Genomic DNA, 16,497 nt, shown 5'->3' on the forward strand with positions numbered 1-16,497 from the left:
ACCCCGAGTCTGCGGTGCGTGATGGCGGCGGCGGCTGCGCGGGGGCTGGCGAAGCGCTGGCTGCGCCCGGCCGCGGCTTCCCGGGCGGTGAGTCCCTGTCCCTACCCTTTTCCCTGTCCTTGCTCCTGTCCATGCCTTTGTCCCTGTCCATGTCCTTGTCGCTGTCCTTGCCGTTGATCCTGCCCTGCTTTCCCGCCGGCGGCGGCCCGGCTCCGCTGTCTCCTCCGTGACCTTGACTCGCCCGGTGATCTTCCCACCCCCGGCAGGTTCAGTGCTATTTTGGAGCGGCACCGACCGCGCTACTCGTGTCCCGGGGGCAGGCAGGTTCCTGGGAGTAGGTGGCTGTGGGCATGGCTGGGCCGCGCCTCCCGGCTCGGGAAGCGAGCGCCGTAGCCTGAGGCCCTGGCGGGGTTTTGAGGGAGGCAGCGGGAATGGGATGTGCTGGGGAAGGGCCTGCGGGCGCCTGGCAGGTGCGGCCCGAGCTCCGGGATGGAAAGCTCGCCGCAGACTTATTCTGTATGAGCAAAAGTGCGCACAGGGAGACCAGGGAAGTGATCGTGCTCCTCCTGTACTCGGCCCTGCTGAGGCCAGACCTCGAGTGCTGTGTTCAGTTCGGGGCTTTCGCTTCACGAAAGACACTGAGGTGCTGGAGCGAGGCCGGAGTAGGGCAGTGAGGCTGGTGAAGGCTCTGAGCGCGAGTCCTGTGAGGAGCAGCTGAGGGAGCCGGGGGTGTTAAGTCTGGAAGATGGGAGGAGGTGTAGGGGGGATTATAGGGTTTATCACTCCTGACAACTGCCTGGGCAGAGGTGACAGGAAGGGAGGAAATGGCCTCAAGCTGCACCAGGAAACGTTCAGGTTGGACATCAGGAAGAATTTTTTCACAGCGAGGGTGACTAGACATTGGAATGGGCTGCCCAGGATGGTGGTGGAGTTACCATTCCTGGAAGTGTTTGAGGAAAGGCTGAATGTGACACTTAGTGCCATGGTCTAGTTTACATGCTGCTGTCTGGTCATTGGTTGGACTCCATGGTCTCAGAGGCCTTTTCCATCCTAATGCATTCTGTGATTCTGGACGTGTGTGGGAAGTATACTTCCCAGTGAGTATACTCACTGTATATCTGAGTTGCTTGAACTGGGCTGGTGATTGTGCCCAGAAAGGGCTGCTGAGGAGTCTGGCAGGTTTGTGTCAGGAAATTAGGTTGTGCATGAAGGCTTGTTGTTCTCCATGGTGAGGTGGGAGTTTTCAGTTTCTTCCCACTGTTCTCATCCTGCATGCCCATAACAAGCTTGGGATTACAAAAGTGGGCTGTAATTATACTTGTGTTACAAAGCAAGTGCAGAAAAGACAACTGCAGAGAGAGGGAAAGCTTTAAAGAGTGTCTCTATATTTTAAGTGGCAGTGAGCTGGCCTTGATTGAACCTTTGGTTCTAAAAAGGCCATGATCTTCCTGATGGCATAAAAAATCAGGATTACTGCAGTCAGTGTTTCCTTCAGACTTAGTGTGGCATCTTTTTCTGCTTTGTGGGTTTTTGTTTGAGCTCAAAGCCTGGTAACTCAGCAGTGTGGAACAGGGAGGGAGCAGCTGCCTGGAGCAGAGTACTGGTGGAGCTCCTTGTGAATAGGTGATAGGAACTGATCTCCTTCCAAGGTGGTTGCAGAAACCAGAGATAGCAAGTGTGATGACGCAGTAGATTTGCTGTTATGCAAGAAGATAACTTTGAGGAAGTTGGTATGAGAAATGATGAAACTAGGTTGAGGAAAATGTACTGGAATTCACTTCAGAGATTCTAGAAGAGGTGGACATTTGGGGAGGGAAGAGCCACTTGTAAGCATATTGTAGAGTGGGGACCATGAATGTAACAGCTGCAGCTATCACTCCAGTGCATTTTAGGTTATATTTCACATAGGGAAGTGCTGATGTCACTGGACAGGTCCCTGATGTGGCTGTGTGTTGCTGCTCTCAGTAATCATACATGCTAGGTTAGGCTTGTTTTTTGAACTGTGTGAAGAAGGAATACCAGATTCCGATACCTTGGAGAGGTGGAGGCTAATTCTTATCAAAGCAAAGACTGCATACTCAGTAGGTTTGGGTGTGGTGTTTGTTGGTTTGGTTTGGTTTTGAGCAAGTCAGGGGGTAGGAAGTGACATCCAGAAGGGTAAAACTTGCATCCTTGTGCTAAGTTTATGTATTAATAAATGGTTCTAAATTGGTCACTAATTTCATAAAGAATAAGAGAAATATCTATGACTTTTGAAGCAACAGTCAGCTGGAAGAGCATTCCCTATAGCCTTTTATAATTTTCAGTACTATGACCACCTGAAATAATTCAAATTCTCAGGATTACTTGACAGGACAATAATTTTCCATTACTTCCCATGGTTCTCACAAAGCTTCATCTTTGCTTAATTATGAAAGAACTGCAAGAATACTTCAGCATTAATTCAGACATATTCTTCTGCTGATGCAGCCTGAGGCAGGTCAGAGGTGCTGGTCACTGTTGCTGGAGTCCGTAATGGATAGTCTGGAACACCCTGTTAACTGAAGGCTATTCTCTCATCAGTCAAACCTTTTTTGATTATATAGCATGATTATAGGAAAGCCAGAACTTCAGTACAGGTAGCTCTAAAATCCATTAATACTCTTGTGTGTGTGCTACCGGTGGTGAGTGCAGATTTGTTACCAATGTGGGGTAGCTGAGAGTGCTGTAGGTCTGTCCTGTGGAAACATTTGTTCCATAACGTTGTCTTGGCTTCTCTCCGTAGTGGCCAGCAGCGTGCCAGGCTCCTGCACGGACCTTGCATTTCACAGTGTATGGGAAGAAAAACGCCTCCACCAAGGTGTCTGACTCGGTACGTCTGTGCTGCTTGTGTTGTGATTCAGTCAAGCACTTAATGCTTGACAGGCATGAGGCTTTGAGGCTTTTACTGCAGTGCTTTGTGAGACTATGGGGCTGAAGTGTGTGGCTCTTTTATTGACAGTTTCCAAGCAAGAGAGTATTTCAGATGTGGCAATTGCTGCAAAAGTCTGTTGACAACATTATACCTATCCTGCTTGTGTTTTTATGAAACTTTTTTGACTTAGCTTGAACTATTTTGATCATAACAAAATGATTTATTTTTCCAGATCTCTACACAATACCCAGTAGTGGACCATGAGTTTGATGCAGTCGTTGTGGGTGCAGGAGGAGCAGGTCTGCGGGCTGCCTTTGGTTTGTCAGAAGCTGGGTTTAACACAGCCTGTGTTACCAAGCTGTTCCCCACCCGCTCCCATACTGTTGCTGCACAGGTGAGAAATGAGGCAGAGCAATGTTTAAAAAATGCCTGCTGTCAGAAAGCTGATTTGGATGTAATCATAAAATGGTTTGGGTTGGAAGGGACCTTAGGTGTTACCCAGTTCCAGTGGCCCTGGCATGGGCAGGGATTCCGCACATTAGATTAGATTGCTCAGGACCCCGTCCAACCTGGCTTTAAACACTTCTAGGAATGGGGCACCTGAACATCTTGTTTCAAGGCCATGCTTCTTTTTGTAAATATCACATATTTAGCTGAAACTTTTTTAGAGGGTAGTATATAATAAAATCACAGGATCAGTAAGTTTGGGAAAGACCTCTAAGATCAAAAAAACTTAACCATGAACTTGTAACTGCCAGACTTCATATTAGGTAGCAGGTACACTTCATTTTGCTTCCAAGCTAATTATGGTGCAACACACATTTTTTTAATCTCACTTGCAGTTGTTCTTAAAACCCTTATTTCCCCTTATGTTTTTATTTCAGTATACTGCCTCTTTTTTCTTCCCCATTTCTAAACATTCTCAAAATGCAGTGCTGCTTCTCTGCCTGAAGTGTAACTGTGATTCACTGCATTACAGCAAAAAGAAGGACAAGCCATTGTGAAACTGAGGAGTTTCACAGCCACATTAAATCTGGCTTGACTATAGTTCTTGTACACAGGAGCATATCTGGTATGTGGTTTTTAATAGAAATGTGGTAAACCTACTAAAGCTGTATTTGAGTAATGCAATTCCAGGAAAATGGGTTTTCATTTTCAGGGAGGCATCAATGCTGCTCTGGGGAACATGGAGGATGATAACTGGAGGTGGCATTTCTATGACACGGTGAAGGGGTCGGACTGGCTGGGTGACCAGGATGCCATACACTACATGACTGAGCAAGCCCCAGCTGCGGTGATAGAGGTGAGACTCATGGGATTTGATGTCAGCTGTAGTTATAAATAACACAGGCTGGCTTCCGAGGAGATCTCCTTAAAATAACTCATTTGTTGTGATGCACAAGAGTTTCTGATGCTTTTATTTGGGTTCAACAGCTGGAAAATTACGGGATGCCCTTTAGCAGAACTGAAGAAGGAAAAATCTATCAGCGTGCATTTGGTGGACAGAGTCTTCAGTTTGGAAAAGGAGGACAGGCCCACAGATGCTGTTGTGTTGCAGACAGGACTGGACATTCACTCTTACATACTCTGTATGGCAGGGTAAGCAGTTGTGAAGTTAACTTGGTTTGGGGTTTTGTGTTTACATTTACTGATTATTTTTTTCCCCTTCTCCCCCCAAAGTTAGAAAAAAGATAAACCTAAACCAAACATGTAACTGGTCACATACAAGTGAGGATTCCAGGGGAATGGCTTATAGCAGTTCTGGGTTATCTTCCTTCCTGAGGCAATATGGAGGGATGAGGACAATAGATGCTAATTAGTGTACAGTACCACCTTTGTGGTCTGGACTAGTTCTGCACTGTTAGTACTTTTGTGCCTGTTGACTAGACCCAAAGAGAATTTATGTAAATTTTTCCCCAAAAGCCCTTTTTTTCCAAAAATTTGACCCAGCAGCATTGGGGAACTCTGAAACAGGTACAAGCCAGCATTTTTTTTTTCACTCATCTTTAAAGTGGGAGGAGGAGGAAACAAGGTGTAAATGAATTAAGGCCTGCTGTGCATTCCTGAGCTTATTCTGCGGCAAATAAGTGACTAGTGTTCCAGCATGTCTGCCTATTAATTCTACAAACCATAATTGAGGGAAGTACTGGCTGTTTGAAAACGTTGGTGAGCTACTTGCAACCAGCAATCCAAGTACCTTGTAGCTACTGTTTTTTATTTACTTGGTAGCCAGCTAATTGCTGTCCTCCAGGCTCTCAGTGTGTGTGCTGCTGCAATACAAATGCTCCGTGCTGCCAAACACTGCTCTGATCCCCGAGGGCATGAAAGAATGCTTGACTCATTGCCTGCTGCTCCTGCTGGTTTATTGGGCTCCTGGGGGTGTTTCTCATTTCTCTGGGAGAGCTTAAGTGCAGCCCTGCTGCTGGCTGATGTGTTGCCAAGTGTAGACTGAAATGACAAGTCCTGCTGCCTAGCTCCTGACTGCTCAGAATTCAGTGCTTTTGCCACTACTTGTGTCTTTTAAAGCTAGAATAGATTAATTAACAAATTCTTTAATAAGTAGTTATGAGGAAACAGTCTTCCATGAGAGTTGGTGGGGATGTTTTTTATCCTGATAGAGCCCATGTGCATTGACAGTTTTGAAGAGAGGTTTCCTCAGTAGAAGTTCTTTTGTAATTTTCCTCCAGTCTCTGCGATACGATACAAGCTACTTTGTTGAGTATTTTGCCTTGGACTTGCTCATGGAGAATGGAGAATGCCGTGGTGTTATTGCCCTCTGCATTGAAGATGGAACCATTCATCGTTTTAGGGCAAAGAACACGGTCATTGCCACTGGGTAATGTAACGTTTGTGGTGAAGGTCCCAAACTGGGGAGTGGTACCAGCTGGAAGTTTGTGTGCTTGGACATGTGTTTGGATTCAGTGTGGAGAAGATGCAATGACAGAACATAATGTATAGGTTCATTCCCCCCACACTTAGAGGAATATAACTGAATTCAGTCATTCCCTCTAAAAGAAGGCACATGCTAATTTTATGACCAAGTATAAATTTGGTATGAGCTCTAACTTTGAATTCTAGAACAATGACATAAAGTACGAATGTGTGAGAGTAATAAATATGATTCAGATGGTCTTTGATTTTAAAACATGCTGTTTAAAACAGACATTTTGGCAATGCTGCCAACATTTCTGTCTGTAGAGTTCTGAATTTCCTGTAGGAAACAGCTTTTGTCAAAATTCCAGAGATCCTATTTCATTAAGATACTGCCACTGTAATTCTAACTGTTTTAGGATAAAATTTTCATATTATGAATGTAACTTAAGATTACTTGGTTGCAAAGTTTGTATATGTTTATTAGAATGCTATTTGCGTTAGTCTTTTGCTTTTTATGGCACTCTCCTGTCTATTTCAATATGAAAAATATTTATAAATGCATCTGTGAAAAACACACTTATAAATTAATTTATAAAAGGTTGCCTGCATAATTTGTCTTTCTGATGTGTTTTTCATGCTCGTGTACTTTGAGGTACATGGAATATGTACATTGCTGTTTCTCCTGAGAGTTTGTTCTGAAATTGGGCTGATTGGCTGGTTTCAATAATGTTGGAGGCTAACCTAGATGTTTGCAGCATAATAATTCATGTTTAATGCCTGGACAACTAATTTTTTAAATCTAAGAATATAAAACCAGGACCATGTGGGCAATCTAAACCATCATTACACGCTATTTTTTATAAAACTGCTAGTGATTGTTCAAATGAAACGGAATGATATGGATTGAGAGAACTTTGTGAAATAATCTTTTTTTGTCCTGACAGAAAAGCTTCTGATATCAGCCTAACCAATCCTGCTTTGGAAATGGTTTTCTTTTTCTTCAACCTTCTGTCACCAGCCATTCTTCAAGTATGGTTGAGCAAAACTGGGCTAAACCAGTTTTTTCTTTTGGTTGAAATAGTACAAGAGATGGTAAAACTTAAGACTTTTCTTATTAACCCTTTTCACTGTTGTGCAAACAGCATAGTTAGTGGTATGTTGTAGTGATGTTTTAATTTTCTTCCTGTTAATTGTTTTTTAACTTCTGTGTTCTGCAGTGGGTATGGCCGCACCTACTTCAGCTGCACATCTGCTCATACCAGTACTGGTGATGGCACTGCCATGGTCACACGAGCTGGGCTCCCTTGCCAGGACTTAGAATTTGTGCAGTTTCACCCTACAGGTACTGAATATGAAATAGTGATTACAATACTATTTTTAATGAGTTGAACAGATTTTCATGTTGTTTTAAAATGTCACAGAATTACACAATATGCTGAGTTGGAAGGGACCCATCAGGTGCATCAAGTCCAACTCCTGGCCCTGCACAGGACACCCCAAGAATCACACCATAAAGTTTTTGAACTTTATCTCCAAACACTTCGTGAACTTTATCTGGCTAGGTGCTGTAACCACTCCCCTGGGGAGTCTGTTCCAGTGTCCAGCTACCCTCTGGGTGAAGAACCTTTTTCTGTTGTTCAACCTAAACCTCCCCTGACACAACTTCAGGCCATTCCCTTGGGTCCTGTCGCTGATCACCACAGAGAAGCCACGAGTGTCTGCCTCTCAGACAGAAAGTTGAGAGGCAGGAAGGAAGTTGCAGACTGCACTGGGGTATCCCTTCAGTCTTCTCCAGGCTGAACAGACCAAGTGACCTCAACTGCTCCTCATTCATCTTCCCCTCAAGGCCCTTTACCATCCTTGCTGCTTTCCTTTGGACACTGTCCAGTAGTTCAATGTCTTATATTGTGGTACCCCCAGCACTCGAGGCGAGGCTGCCCCATTGCAGAGCAGTGTGGGACAATCCCCTCCCTTGCCTGGTGGGTGATGCTGTGCCTGATGCCCTCCAGGCCATGCTTGGCCCTCCTGGCTGCCAGGGCACTGCTGACTCATGGTCAATTTGCCTTTGATCAGAACCCCCAGGTCCCTTTCCATGGCACTGCTTCCCAGCATCTCCTTCCCCAGTCTGTCCATGCATCCAGGGTTGCTCCATCCCAGGTGCAGAATCGAGCAGTTCCCTTGCTGTACTTCATACAGCTGGTGATTGCCCAGCCCTTAATTTCTTGGGATCCCCCTGCGGGGCCTCCCTGCCTCCAAGGGAATCAACAGCTCCTCCAGTTTTGCAGTGTGTGCAAACTTGTTCAGTATCCCTTACAGTCCTGTGTCCAAGTCATTTATGAAGATATTGAAGAGCACAGGCCCTAAGACAAAGCCCTGTGGAACCCCACTAGTGACAGGTCCCCAGCATGATGTCACCTCAAGCATGATGGGCTCAAGTCAGTCTCCACTTTTCTGCAGCATTTGAGAAGTTGCTTGTGACATGTGTTTAGACTTGCCTGCAGCTGTTGTTGAATATAAATTTGAGAGTAACACATATAATGTGGGAAAGGTCTCAGCTGTTCTAATTTAAAGAGCAGTGTTTAATATTTTGAGGTGCTGTCCTTACAATACTAAGTAAGAAGTTTTATGAATTACAAGCTGAAGCTATCTCTTAAACTTATATTTCCATTGTCCTTAATATTTTAAGGGGTTTCATATTAGAAACAAGAGCAATGGGATAGGTGCAAATGTTAGGGAATTATATACTAGCACCTTCAGTGAAGTGAGGTAGTTGAAGTTAAGGTATATGTATAGAATTGTGGTTTTCTGGCACATGATCAGTATCTGAACTATGGATAACAATGATCACAAACTAGATTTGTAGCTAATTAAATGCTTCATTTTAACTCATGATGCAATTTTTGTAAATGGTTTGTATAATTTTACAATGTTATTGTTACATCATAGAGATCCAATGTTCCCTTGGTCTTAAAGTTTTTCTGGTTAAAGAAGCTTCACTGCTTGTATGATAATTCTGTAGCTTTTAAGATAATTGTCAAGTGAAGTGCATGAGTTAGTTTGCATTTTTGTTTTCTCTGATGACCAATGCTGCAGAATAACAGACAGGCCTTCCTTTTCTAATATCCAACCTAATCCCTTTCTTTAAAGGAAAAGGATACCAAGTAAGCTTTTATGTTCCACAGGATTTGAAGCCATCTTGTCTTGTACTGCTTCAGCACAGAAGAGGCAACAAAAATGAGCAAATGGACCTTGAAATAATTAACTTCTGGTTTATTAAAAATCTTAAAATGATTGCTGAAAGTCTGCAAGGTCTTAATAAAATTCTCCTGGTGTATTGATAGGTGCAGATCACTTCCAGTTTTAATTTGAAATACTGGGGGTGTTTCAAATCAACTTGCATGCCTTTTGGAAAGAGTGTTTAAAGGTGTAACAACATTTGAGGGACAGTTCCTAGAGGTATAATTAGGGTGGAATAAAATCTGCACCCCTGATTATTTTGAGAATACCTTGTTTATTCAGTGTTCATCCTGATTGTGAAGCTGTGTGGAGAAACCTCCTTTGATGGTGTTTTTATCCTTGAACAGGTATCTATGGGGCTGGCTGCCTTATCACAGAAGGATGTCGTGGAGAGGGAGGTATTCTGATCAACAGTCAAGGTGAAAGATTCATGGAGAGATATGCACCTGTTGCCAAGGATCTGGCTTCCAGGGATGTAGTGTCTCGTTCCATGACCATAGAAATCCGTGAAGGAAGGTTAGTTAAATGCTCTTCACAAAGCTGCAGAATGGACTCATAGTCATGCTAGACTGTGAAGTGCAATAGTTCATTTGATAAGCACATGGTAATTCTTGAGAGTGAGCTTTAATGACTGTTAAGCTGATCTCTGTGTGTGAGGTAGAAAATCTTTCTTGTTAATTCCTAATGATACTGACAGAGAACAGATGATGTTAAGAGTCTCCTCTTTGAATTCAGTGTGTCTAGAGACACTTGCTCAGACAAGCTTAATGTATATGCTCTTACTACAAACAAAATAATGTGGTGCTGTTCTCTTGGCTGATTACCAAGTTTTACATATTTCTGCAGAGATGTAATAGTTGAAAATCTTAAATAATGTCAATTACTGTGAAAAGAAAGCTGAGGGTTGGAAAATGGCCTCAATTCATCCAAGTGCCACAGTCTTATTAAATATATGAGATATGAATTTTTGTCAGATAACATTTGAAAAAGAACCTGTTTATTTTCACAAAGGAAACAAACTGGATTAGAAATGCTACTAGTGTTTGTAAATTCCTGTATGTATTCCAATGTTGAAGTTTCTTTTTTTGCTAGGGGCTGTGGTCCTGAAAAGGACCATGTGTACTTGCAGTTGCACCACTTGCCCCCGCAGCAGCTGGCCACCCGTCTGCCAGGCATTTCTGAAACAGCCATGATATTCGCTGGAGTCGATGTCACTAAAGAGCCTATCCCTGTCCTGCCTACTGTGCACTACAATATGGGAGGTATTCCCACTAACTACAAGGGACAGGTGAGGAATACACGTCACTTTTGGGCTGTATTTTCATCATCATACTAGGAAATTCCTTTCCAAATAGAAAAGCATTAAGAATGTTTTTTTATAAATGTAAGGATGATTAGTACAATTTTTAATAATAATATAATAATGATGTCAGAGTACTTAAAACACACAATCTTTTTGGTTTTTTAAAATAACTTGATAACCATGTTCCAGTCCATCTAGAGATGGGAGTTCCAAGAAACATCTAAAATGAAATTACTGACAATAATTCTCTGTTAGTTGAACTGAGAATAATAGAATTGAGCATTGATCAAAGTAGGCCTCTGTTGCATTCTGTAGCATGAGTTAATGTGTATTATTCCTCTGTAGTTCATGTAATCTAAACACCGAAGCAGATTCTCCAGCTGACACTAGTTGGAAATCAATGTGGTGGTGTCACCTGAATTCTTCTCTTTGTGTACTTGTTAAATTTCAGTATAAAATTTTGCCTTAGAAGCATATGCAGGTCAGGCTTTATTCCTGTGCATTTCTGACTTGCTGCAGAATTGTGGTGAAACAGAACTATGCACTCTTCAAAAGAATATGTAAGGAAATCTTGGAGTTTAGCCCTGTCTGTATTTGCATACATTTCTCCTTGCCCTTTAGAGCTAAGATAATTCCGTGTTTAGAGGCAGAAGAAACTTTAGGTTGCTGTGTTGCACCCTTCCATGCACGTGGCCCTTGCAGATGAGGAGGTTAGCACTGTGTCTGAGTGTTTTCTGTGGCTGAGTACAGAGTGTGTGCCGTGGCAGGTGATCACACACGTGGATGGACAGGACAAGGTGGTGCCTGGCCTGTACGCCTGCGGGGAGGCGGCCTCTGCGTCCGTCCATGGCGCAAATCGACTCGGAGCAAACTCCCTCCTGGACCTGGTGGTCTTCGGTCGTGCTTGTGCCCTCACTATTGCAAGTACATGCAAGCCTGGTAAGTCTCACTTGGCTAGAGACATTTGCCTTTATGATGTAATTTCTGCCCAACAAAGAGATGTTTCTGCCTGATTCAAATTTAGAGTGATACTCATAGGCTCTTACTTGTTAGAAAAGGAAGAAATTGGTGTTTATGCTTTTGGTAGGCATGTTCTGTTCCAGGCAAATGTTTTGATGTTACTATTTGCTTTGTAATTGATCCTTTGAAAACCAGAATTGGGCCAGTGCTATTGGCAACAGCAGTTATGATTTTTGACAAATTAACACAGACTATTCAATGTGAAGACTATATTTTCTACATACTGTACCATCTTGTACATGAAAATGTAATCTGTCTTACACTTGGCACTTTTGTATAGTGGAATTTGCTGCCACCTTGCTGATTTATTTATAAGAAGGACTGATGTGCAAGTGGTGAGAGAGGGATACTAAAAATTGCAATACCTCATTCACTGGATTCTCATTGCTGAATCTTATATATTTTAAAATAATCTGGTTCAGACACAATTGTTGACCTGAGAAAACAAAGAAGCAAGCCCTCCCTTCCAACCCCCAACAAAATACTGGACATGGCAGTTACATTGCCAGAGCAGCTGGAGTTCACAAATAGTCATCTGTTTTCTTACTGCTTAATGTCCAAACTGCACCAGCTGCTGAGACTGATGATTCCTCATGGAATCAGCCTAGATCTTGTGGTGCCTATTTGGTCTGGCTTTGTGCCGACATTTTTTTGAATCCTTCTGTGGCTCTTTAGAGTTAGAAATTGTAGAAGGGGGTTTATTAATCTGAGTGCAAAGCTACATGTGAGATGAACTGTGCTGGTAAGATGCTGTGTTTGCTTTGTTGCCCAGTAACTTGTGGCTTCTAGTATTATAAAGAGGCAAGATGCAGAGCTCATGTCTAACTGCCAGGCTTATTGACTGCTCCTGGTCCCTTACACATCCAAGAAAAGGTGGGAGGTTTGGGACTGACTAGACAAGGAAAACACAGCAGTAGGTGGTAAGGACCATGGGCTTATTCCATAGTTTAGAAGAATTTTCATGCTGCTTCAGAGGAATGAACAGCAGAATTTTGCCAAACCTATAAAATCTTTAATAATTGTAGGAAAGAATGGGATTCATATTCCACTGAGAACTTTAAATACATGGATACAGGTGATGGGACTTCAGGAAAGTTACACTTAATGTGCACCTCAGAGGAAGAAAACAGATTATGTTTTACTTAAATCTGATTTTTAGTAATTGATAGTGTCTGAAACTGCCAGAAACCAAACCCAGGCCTGACTACCAAACTTACTGAAATTTTCTTATTTAGGAGAGCCAGTTCCCCCCATTAAACCAAATGCTGGTGAAGAGTCAGTTGCTAATCTTGACAAGTTAAGGTTTGCTAATGGAAGCATAAGGACTTCAGAAGTGCGACTGAACATGCAGAGGGTAAGCCTGGGGACGCTCTCAGGGATAGGGTGGGACAAGCTGCAGGCAGCTCTGGGGTTTGGTGACTTGCCAAAGTGCACTTCAGGATTTGCCATGCAGAAGAAAAAGTGGGTGAGAAGATTCTGTGTGCAGCAAAGGTTATATCACTTGTTTATTCCTTCTTCCCTTTATGTCATTCCCTTGTGTAGTTTACCTGCTGTATAATAGAGTGGGGTTTCAGTTGTTTGGGGTGAATGGAAGAATGTGGGGTTTTCAGGCTGCAGACAAGTTTGAGCTCAGAACAGCTCTGTATCAAGCTCTCCTGGAGCTAAGGAAGTTACATGCTTTCATATGCAGCATATCAAACTGATTTTGTTTGACTGTGTTGCAGGCAATGCAAAACCATGCTGCTGTATTTCGTACTGGTTCTGTACTCCAAGAAGGCTGTGAGAAGCTTAGCCAGATTTATGGTGATCTGGCTCATCTAAAGACTTTTGACAGAGGTAATTTGATAGCAAAGAACACACCTTGCCCAGAGTACTCCAGGAAGAATGTTGGTGGCTTTTTTTTTTTTCTGTAAACCTAACGTGTTTCTTGAAGTTTCGGCTGAAGATTTTGACCATTTTGAATCTTTCAAAGTATTTTGTAGAGCCCTTCTTACTAAACATGGTAGTCAGATAAAATACTTGACCTTTGCAGTTGTTTTCTGGTTGAAAAATCTTTGAAAGAAGCAGAGACTGACATTGGATTTACATGTGTAGGGTACAAACTGCCCTCAGAACATGATGTGAACTTATCCAAATACCAGAAAGAATGATGAACTTTGTCAGAATCTTCTGAGAGCTGGAAGTTGCAGAGAGATAGCAAGACTGAGCACTCAGTTTTCATTCCAGCTGAGCAGATGACAATGCAGACAGATACTGCCAACAGATTCTGTTGATCTTAAGAGAACTTGGTTATTTAAGTGCAACTGATGATGCACCTATGGTTCACTCACATGTATTTCTCTTGTTTGTAGACCATCTTCCATAGTGTTTTAATGTTTTACCAGGTATTGTGTGGAACACTGACTTGGTGGAGACCCTGGAGCTGCAGAACCTGATGCTTTGTGCTCTGCAAACCATTTACGGTGCTGAGGCTCGCAAGGAGTCCCGGGGTGCCCATGCCAGAGAGGATTATAAGGTATAAATGTTTTCTGTGGCCTGAATGGAGGATTGAATCTCCTTGTTATGTGCCCTCAGATGGATTATTTTAAAGTTGTAACATCTTCAAATACAGTCTTCAGTGTTAAGATTAATGTAGTATTTGTTTTGGGTCCTATTTGTTCTGCTCTGTCTCTTTTTTGTTATTTATAAAAGGACCAATACATGGAACACTGGGAATGATCTTGAAAAGAGTTGGTCTGTGTGCACATATGAGTGATTAGAGACCTCTAAATCAGGACTATAGTAATAATATCATGGATCCATAGGCAGGATGTAAAGATGCATAAACAGAATAATTGTCCTCTGCAAGGAAAGTTACCTTAGAGCCCTTGTTAAGCTGAGCGTTTCACATTGGACACGGGCAGTGTGAAGAGAAAGCTTGCTGTCTGTTCAGAGACATGCTGGGTTACAGATGTAATTGAAATGCAGCTGATCTCATGGTTGTAGAGTGATTTGCAGATAGAGCTTCTGGTCTGTACTAATCTCATTGTCTCCCTAGGTACGGGTGGATGAGTTTGACTATTCTAAGCCACTCGAAGGCCAAAAGCGGAAGCCAATTGAGGAGCACTGGAGAAAGCACACCCTGTCATACGTGGATATCCCAACTGGGAAGGTACTTTGAGCTTGGTGCTTGAGGATCTTTTTTGTTGTTAACAGCCTTGGAAATTGTGATAATCCTCCACTGTTGATCATTGGGAAGTGACTTGGCTATTTGAGCTGGAATTGTGTTTCCCCTTGTGTCAGACTAGTTCAAAAGTTTTTTTCTTTTAATGGTGACAAAATGTGTTGTTGGGTGTTTAGTGGAGCAACTTTATGGTATGTCAAAGATAGAACTGAATTCTGACCCTATAAAAATCTTAACTGTTGCGGTTTTTTGGATCTCATTCTTTAATCTTGTTGTCCTGAATTTCTTTATTCCCTTTCACTTCAGGTTACCTTGAAGTACAGACCGGTGATCGACAAGACTTTGAATGAGGAAGATTGCCAGACCGTCCCACCAGCCATCCGCTCATACTAGCAGCTTCCATCTCACTTGAAGCCCTCTCCCAGAGGGGCCAGTGTACATAAGCATAGCACAAGCAAACCAAAATAGTGTTGGCACTTAGCACTGAATGGAAAATGCTGACAAAACTTTTCTCCAGCTTGTATTCTGCTGTGGCTTACTGTACGTTTATTAAAAGTGGAATGTAGAACAGCTTATGTTCTTTCACTCATCTGTCAAAAGGGACAGCAAAAACACAAAATGTGTCTAAATAAAGTCATTACAAGTCTTGTATTTGAATATGCTGATCTGTATATAATTACAAAGCTCTCATTGTGAATGTGTAGTTATTTCCATATTTTAAGAGCAAGAAATGTGCTCAGTGAGAGGACAAGAGGCAGTGGGCACAAAATGAAGCACAGGAACTTCCATCTAATTATGGGGCAGATGATTTTTATTTTGAGAGCGGTGGAGCACTGGAACAGGCTGTCCAAAAAGGTTGTGGAATCTCCTTCTCTGGAGATACTAAAAGCCTGCCTGGATGTGATCCTGTGCAACCTGCTGCAGGTGAACCTGCTGGCACAGGGGGATTGGACTAGGTGACTTCCAGAGATGCCTTCTAACCCCAGCTATTCATTGCAGAAGTTTTAGACAAGATGGAGATGCTGAATTTTGTCATGTGGGGACTTAAGCATCTTAGCTGCTGACTTAAAGTAATACTTAAAGAATGATATTATAGTAGTAGTTACAACTTTTTATTCTCATACTGTTTTAGTGACTGAAAAAAGAGACTTTCACTTCCTCTGTTATAGAATAATCTAGATAATAATATCATTACCCAATCTGTATTGTCTCTGGAATTTCTAAAGCCATTTTAGTGGCATGCCCTGTGTATTTCCTAAACTGTCTCTTCTCAAAGGAGCCAAGGGCCAGAAGCTTTGCCTAAAAATTGAAGCTTGCAAGACTCAAATTCAGTGTGCTTTTAGTGCCAGGATGTAACTTGTAAGGCATTAATAGAGCAGCTTCTGGCAGCATTTCTGTGAATAATACAGTTCTTGTAGGACTGAAGGTACCTATGCAGGTTGCAATGGAATGAAGCGTTCTCCATGTTAGGCAAAAAAATTGTTTTCTTAACAGCTGAATGTTGGCTGCTCTTGGAAAAAAAAATGTTGGAAAACCTGAAGTGTTAGAATGTTGCTGCTGGAAAAATGGAACATACCTTCTTTCGCTCTCGAAGGGTTTCTGCACTTTGCACCAGGATGTAGCACGTCGGAACACACTGCCTTCTTGGGCGGGAAGTAAGGAGGGGGCTGCACCTTGACTTAGCATTTTTTATTAAAGGAGTCGTGACTGTCCTTAGGAAGGCGAGAATAAGGTTTTATAATCTTTAAGAGGACTACGGTATACCAGAACTCATACTTCTCTCCCCCCCGCTCCCGGTGCAGAAATCGCTGCTTCAGCGCTTTTCCCGCTGCCCTTCGCCCGGGGCGGGCGGCTTTTCCCGGCTTTTCCCAGGCCGGGCGGACCCGCCCCGGGGCCGCACTCAGCGCCCGCCGCCGCTCCGGGAGCCGCCGATTGGCGCGGCGGAGCCTCCGGGGCCGGGCACGGCGGGCACCGTGACGCTCGTCCGGGGCGGTCCCGCCGCGCCTC

General features: G+C 43.1%; 1 protein-coding gene across 1 annotated transcript; it reads left to right on the forward strand.

The window, feature by feature from the left end:
• Window positions 1-21: 21 nt before the first annotated feature.
• On the forward strand, window positions 22-15,147 carry SDHA (succinate dehydrogenase complex flavoprotein subunit A). The gene is made up of 15 exons (XM_054285203.1): window positions 22-87; window positions 2,765-2,851; window positions 3,126-3,287; window positions 4,053-4,196; window positions 4,328-4,492; window positions 5,581-5,729; window positions 6,985-7,109; window positions 9,352-9,520; window positions 10,097-10,292; window positions 11,075-11,246; window positions 12,563-12,681; window positions 13,052-13,163; window positions 13,712-13,842; window positions 14,365-14,478; window positions 14,797-15,147. The coding sequence occupies exons 1-15, from the start codon at window positions 22-24 to the stop codon at window positions 14,881-14,883; spliced, it is 1,998 nt and encodes a 665-aa protein (XP_054141178.1). The 3' UTR covers window positions 14,884-15,147.
• Window positions 15,148-16,497: the final 1,350 nt, after the last annotated feature.

The sequence above is a fragment of the Melozone crissalis genome, unplaced genomic scaffold (genome assembly GCF_028551555.1).
Source record: "Melozone crissalis strain CALT ecotype California unplaced genomic scaffold, PUWL_Pcris_2 ptg000042l_1, whole genome shotgun sequence".
NCBI lineage: Eukaryota > Metazoa > Chordata > Aves > Passeriformes > Passerellidae > Melozone > Melozone crissalis.

Bases quoted from the DNA above. Each gene is read 5' to 3' on its own strand.
- SDHA (XM_054285203.1), top strand. From the start codon at position 22: ATGGCGGCGGCGGCTGCGCGGGGGCTGGCGAAGCGCTGGCTGCGCCCG. The intron at 3,288-4,052 runs GTGAGAAATGAG...TTTCATTTTCAG, and splicing joins CCCATACTGTTGCTGCACAG to GGAGGCATCAATGCTGCTCT. The intron at 4,493-5,580 runs GTAAGCAGTTGT...ATTTTCCTCCAG, and splicing joins TACATACTCTGTATGGCAGG to TCTCTGCGATACGATACAAG.